The sequence below is a fragment of the Trachypithecus francoisi genome, unplaced genomic scaffold, assembly GCF_009764315.1.
Source record: "Trachypithecus francoisi isolate TF-2019V2 unplaced genomic scaffold, Tfra_2.0 Lachesis_group8, whole genome shotgun sequence".
In the NCBI taxonomy this organism is placed as follows: domain Eukaryota; kingdom Metazoa; phylum Chordata; class Mammalia; order Primates; family Cercopithecidae; genus Trachypithecus; species Trachypithecus francoisi.
The window spans coordinates 55,849,840-55,855,839 of NW_022681473.1; the positions used below are offsets into that span (position 1 = coordinate 55,849,840).

General features: G+C 46.9%; 1 protein-coding gene and 1 long non-coding RNA gene across 12 annotated transcripts in view; one reads left to right on the forward strand and one right to left on the reverse strand.

Annotated features, from left to right (window-relative positions):
* ZNF143 (zinc finger protein 143) overlaps positions 1–3,484 on the reverse strand; it is a 64,338-nt gene extending 60,854 nt beyond the window's left edge. For 4 of the 11 annotated variants that reach the window (XM_033204267.1, XM_033204266.1, XM_033204265.1 and 1 more), the window contains exon 1: positions 3,373–3,471. In XM_033204267.1, coding sequence (XP_033060158.1) covers positions 3,373–3,414 — 42 coding nt within the window. In that variant the 5' untranslated portion in view covers positions 3,415–3,471. Of the gene's footprint in view, positions 1–3,372 lie in introns of all 11 variants that reach the window. The other 7 variants (XM_033204275.1, XM_033204269.1, XM_033204273.1 and 4 more) reach the window with 3 other exon arrangements.
* A 141-nt stretch (positions 3,485–3,625) lies between these two features.
* LOC117079912 lies at positions 3,626–4,888 on the forward strand. Its single transcript, XR_004435652.1, has 2 exons — positions 3,626–3,719; positions 3,839–4,888. It is a non-coding gene; the product is annotated as an uncharacterized LOC117079912 (long non-coding RNA).
* The last annotated feature ends 1,112 nt before the right edge of the window (positions 4,889–6,000 follow it).

The following is a 6,000-nucleotide window of genomic DNA, read 5'->3' on the forward strand; positions in this document are numbered from 1 at the left end:
AGAGACGGGGTTTCACCGTGTTAGCCAGGATGGTCTCGATCTCCTGACCTCGTGATCCGCCCGTCTCGGCCTCCCAAAATGCTGGGATTACAGGCTTGAGCCACCGCACCCGGCCTACAAACATTTTTTTAAAAAATTAGCTGGGCATGGTGGTGTGCATTTGTAGTCCTAGCTACTCAGGAGTCTGAGGTGGGAGGATCGCTTGTGCCAGGGAGGTTGAGGCTGCAGTGAGCTGAGATCATGCCACTGCACTCCAGTCTGGGTGAGAGTGAGACCCTGTCTCTTAAAAAAAATTGATTTTTTTTTAATATCTATACACAAAGACGTGCGCGCGCGCGCACACACACACACACACACACACACACACACACAGGGCATCCCTAAATGAAACATGTAGGCATTTAAAAGAATGAGATCTATCTATTTGAAACAGTGAGAAATATGTCCAAGACACATGGTAAGTGGGAAAAAGCAAGTTGCAGAAGAGCAGATACCATATGATTGCGTTCATGTTTTTAAAAATGTATATAGATATCTGTATATGCTTGCATGAACATTTAAAAATTCAGTGCTTACCTTCCAGAAATGGAACTATGCTATGAAGGTGGAGTGGTTTTTTATTTTAAAAATAAAACCATGTATTAGAGGCACAGTTCAATACAGTCATGCCATATTTCTGTGAAGAACACAATGAGCCCTTACTTCACAGCAACATCCCAACACACAGGAAAGGACTATGGACATTTTGCAAACCATGTATCTGATAAGGGACTTCCATCTAGAGCATATAAAGTACTCTCACAACCCAGTCATAATAAGATGAATAATTCAACTTTAAAATGGGTAAAGGATCCAAACAGACATTTCTCCAATGATTATAAATGATCACTAGGCATAGAAAAAATGCTCAACATTATTAACCATCAGGGAAATGCAAATCAAACCTACAAGAGACACCATTTCATTCACATTAGAAAAACTATAATCAAAAAGACTGATGATAACAAGTGTTGGTAAGGATGTGGAGAAACTGAAACCTTTACACAGTGCTGGTAGGAATGTAAAGGTGGTGCAGCCACATTGAAAAAGTTTTAGAGTACCTCAAAAAGTTTAACAGAGTTACTATATGACTCAGCAATTCTATTCCTAGGTATTCTACTCCCAAAAGAAATGAAAACCTATGTCCACACGAAAACTTTTGTACAAATGTTCATAGCATTATGCATAATAGCCAAAGGGTGGAAACAACCCAAATGTCCATCAACAGCGAATGGATAAGTAAAACGTACTATGTTCACACAATGAAATATTATTTGGCAATAAAAAGAAAGTATTGATACATGTTATAACATAAAGGACCCTGGACAAGACTACATACTATATGATTCCATTTATGTGAAATATCCAGAATAGGCAAATATGCAAACTAGTAGTGGGGTGGGAGAACTGAGAGGAAATGGGAAGTAACTGCTAATGGGTATAGCTTCTTTTGGGGGTGAAATGTTGTAAAACTGATTGTAGTGATGGTTGCGCAACTGAATATGTTAAAATTCAACTTTATTTTTGAGATGGAGTTTCACTCTTGTTGCCCACAGGAGTGCAGTGGTGCAACCTCGGCTCACTGCAACCTCCGCCTCCAGGGTTCAAGCGATTCTCCTGCCTCAGTCTCCCGAGCAGCTGGGATTATAGGCGCCTGCCACCGCACCCGGCTAAATTTTGTATTTTTTCGTAGAGAAGGGGGTTTCACCACGTTGGCCAGGCTGGTCTCAAACTCCTGACCTCAGGTGATCCACCCGCCTCGGCCTCCCAAAGTGCTGGGATTACAAGTGTGAGCCCCCATGCCCAGGCTAAAATTAAACTAATAATAACTTTTTTTTTTTCCTTTTTGAGACAGGTCTCTCTGTCACCCAGACAGGAGTACAGTGGCACAATCATGGCTCACTGTAGCCTGGAACTCCTGGTTTCAAGTGATCCTCTCACCTCTGCCTCCAAGAACCTGGGACTACAGGCACACGCTGATTTGACTTAAAAAAATGGTTTTTTTTGTAGAAACGGGGGAGGGCCGTTTCCCTATGCTGCCCAGGCCTAATTACACATTTTAAATAGGTGAACTGTAAGGTATGTGAATTACATCAATAAAGCTATTTTAAAAAATAAAGGGGGGGCTTCTGTAAAGGAAAAAAAAAGACACTCAAATATCTGTAGGCAGCTGACTGCTCATAGAATTTCCAAATAGTGGACACTGACAAAAAAAATTTCCAAACAGTCAAAATACGCAGGATAAAATTAGCTATGCATGTTATGGGTGCTTTTGAGTGATCTCCTTATCACGTATTTTCTTACTAAATGTAAACTTGATCTACATACTCAGCAAGAAAAAACATTAAATACTGCACCATTTTCTGTCAACTACAGGAAAACATAAGTATCTTCTGACAAGATTCAGGACAAAGCCGACCACAATCTCGAACCTACAATTTCTCCCCACATCCTCACTTGATTATACCAGCTGATTTAGACACTTCCAAGGCAAAGGCTGACGTTGATTTTAAACAAATAAATTGGTTGGCGATGGTATTCTTCTTTACTCTTTTTAACTTCGTTATTATGTGGGGGAAAAAATGTCAAAAGCAAAAGGGGAAGGAATAAAAACTGGTTCACGTTCCACAATAATATGTTTCAAAGCGACTTATAAGGATTTGCTCACTCTTTTGGCCAAAACTGGAGAAAAGGACGATAAAATTGTAAATTTCTAATATTCGATGTTAGACCTCAGTAACCTTTTTTTTTTTTTTTTTTTTTAAATAAAAGAAAGGGTGTCGGGGAAACAATCTGCCCACGATACGGATAGGAGGAAACCGCTACGCGCGATCGGCAGGCGGGGTGCTGGGAGCGCCTGGGCCAGCCCTGTCCTCGGCGCCCCCGCTGCGGCCTGGTGCGGCCCGTGGGCCCGGCGTCCCAGGCGGCGGAACTCTGCCTCGGCGGCGCCTGGGGACTGGCTCCGCGCGGAGATCAGGCCGAGAAATGCGGCCAAGGCTCCCGAGGGCTCCACCCTCCCCTCTTTCACTCCCTCCCCTTGGCGGTCCCCTGAGGGAAACAGGCGGGGCGCATCGCTCAGAGACGATTTGGCGGGGTTGAGTCCTCAGCGAGAAAACCTCCGCCGCCTAGAGTGGCGGCCGCGGGTTATTAATAAACTCCGCTTCTGCCTAGACGCCGCTACTGCGGCCGGCCCATAGAATCGGCAAGGCCTGCGGCGGAGGCTGAGCAACGGGAGTCGGAGCCCGGGCCCAAGCGGGCCCGCGCCGCCGCGCTGAGGGCGGCGGCCGGGCGGAGAATAATGCACACTGGGTAAAAACACATTTATATACGAACCTCCGAGAAAATTTTCCAACAATTCCTTCGTCCGACCACCATGCACCAGGACAGGAAACAGCCGTCCGGCCCCCAGGCCCCGCAACCCGCATAGTGTGTCTGAGGCCCGCCCCCAGCTTCCATTGGGCTGTCATTACATCACTCACAGGACGCTTCCGGTTTTCCATTGGCCCACGTTTAGTCGACGCAAAAGAAAACCGCCCTAGCCGCGCCCCCTCATCTGACGTCAGCCAAGCCTGACTTTACAGCCCGTCCCTGAGTGGCTCGCGCAAAGAGCAAGTCAAAACTCCTGTGTCTGACTGGTTGACAGAACCGCTCATCCCAGACGGACACCACCTCACTGACTAGTGAGTTACACCGATTCTGGGGCCCCAGCGGGAGGCGCCATTTTGTAGCGAGGGAGGGAGGCTGGTCCTTGTAATTACCCGGGAGGGAGAAGGGGTGACGAGCGCCATGTTCCCCACAGGGGCGAGGAGTCGGCCTTGGTTCTCCCGGTGGCCTTGCCGGAGTGCGTTCTGCAGACCAGAAGGGCTTTGCCTAGCGATTGCTGAATGCTCAATAGTAGCCCGCTGGGAGGGAAGTCGAAGGGAGGAATAGGACAATGAGAGACCTGACCTTTCCCTGGAGGCTCTCAGTGTCGGCCGAGGCCCTTGGTCTTGGTCTAGTGCTCTGCATTCCCGAGAGCTGCTGTATGCCGGGAATTGGCTTCCAAGCCTGTCTGAGCTTCTCCAGTCGCCGGGGCATCGCCATGCGGTGGGAGGGTGAGCCTTCCTCTCCTGCTGAAATTCTGGCGGCTTGGCAACCGGCCGGGGGGTCTTGGATTCCGCTGGGAGACACCACGGATGCTTTGTGCTTTCACGTAGTTTCGGTTCAAAATTTGAAGGCGTCAGAAATGGTGTCGCTACGGTCTTTTGTATGTTCTTGTGTCGCGAACTAATAAAGGAAATTCAAAAGGATGGGAAAAGCATTCAGTCTGGTTCCCTAAAGTTACTAAGAATGGGTACAACTTAGTTGTGTCCGTTGTGGTAATGCTTCTTGTAGCTCTCAACCCAGCCCTTTCTAAATCGTTGGATATACTTACTAGTCAGTTCCGAAGGTACTCAGTACAAATTTGCTTTGGCGCACCCGGCCGACTAAAGATGAGGTGGGTGTATTAGACTCAAAATTTCTTAAGTTGGCCAGGCCAGGGTTAGAATTGAGCTACCGAGAGAATGAGAGGCTACCCTGTTGTGAAAGATTTGGATCCCGCTTAGAAAAACAGAAATCTGGATGATGTTCAACTTAATGTCTGGCATTTCAGACGATTATCGAATGGACAGGGATAAATAAAAAAGATGTTAAAGATAGCCCTCGAAGTGTGGATAGTAAATGTTTTGATTTACAATTAAGTCTACTTTGAGGTGCGGACCCTAACCAACTGATAGTTGAGTAATAGCGGCCTGGACGCCATTCGAAAGAAAATAGGACTTTAAGCTTTGTTTGAACATATACTCTGTTAATAAAGAAGTTTAAATCCGTCCGGATTACTTTTTTTTTTTTTTTTTTTTTTTTGTGAGACGGAGTCTCGCCCTGTCGCCCAGACTGGAATGCAGTGGCATCCCGCCCGGCCTGGATTGCTTTTTAAGCCCTTAAAATAAAAGTGCCACATATTAAAAAATGGATTAGGTGGCCGGGCGCGGAGGCTCACGCCTGTAATCCCAGCACTTTGGGAGGCCGAGGCAGGCGGATCACAAGGTCGGGAGATCAAGACCATCCTGGCTAACACAGTTTGAAACCCCGTCTTTACTAAAAATACAAAAAATTAGCTGGGCGTGGTGGCGTGCGCCGGTAGTCCCAGCTACTCGGGAGACTGAGGCGTGAACCCAGGAGGCGGAGCTTGCAGTAAGCTGAGATTGCGTCACCGCACTCCAGCCTGGGCAACAGCAAGACTTCGTCTCAAAAAAAAAAAAGGATTAGGTTACTTTTTTTTTTTTTTTTTTTTTTTTTTTTTTTGAGACGGAGTCTCGCTCTGTCGCCCGGGCTGGAGTGCAGTGGCCGGATCTCAGCTCACTGCAAGCTCCGCCTCCCGGGTTCACGCCATTCTCCTGCCTCAGCCTCCGGGTAGCTGGGACTACAGGCGCCGCCACCTCGCCGGCTAGTTTTTTTTTTTTTTTTTTGTAGTTTTTAGTAGAGACGGGGTTTCACCGTGTTAGCCAGGATGGTCTCGATCTCCTGACCTCGTGATCCGCCCGTCTCGGCCTCCCAAAGTGCTGGGATTACAGGCTTGAGCCACCGCGCCCGGCCGGATTAGGTTACTTTTAACGGGAGGATTTTGCTCAGTTAAATCAGTCTCCTACCCAATGGATACATTCTCTGTTACAGAGAAGTACAGAGCTTAGCTGAAAAACGGTTTTAATTTATAATTTCGGTTCCTTCCACATGTTACTGTGTTTTCTAATCAGAAGGGTTTTTTAACCAATCAGAATATTTTTATGCAGTTCCACTAAGCCCCATGCCTGTAGGCTACTCATTAAAGCATTGTAATACAGAATCTCAAGAATTTTTTTTTTTTTTTTTGAGACGAAGTCTCGCTCTGTCGCCCAGGCTGGAACGCAGTGGCCGGATCTCAGCTCACTGCAAGCTCCGCCT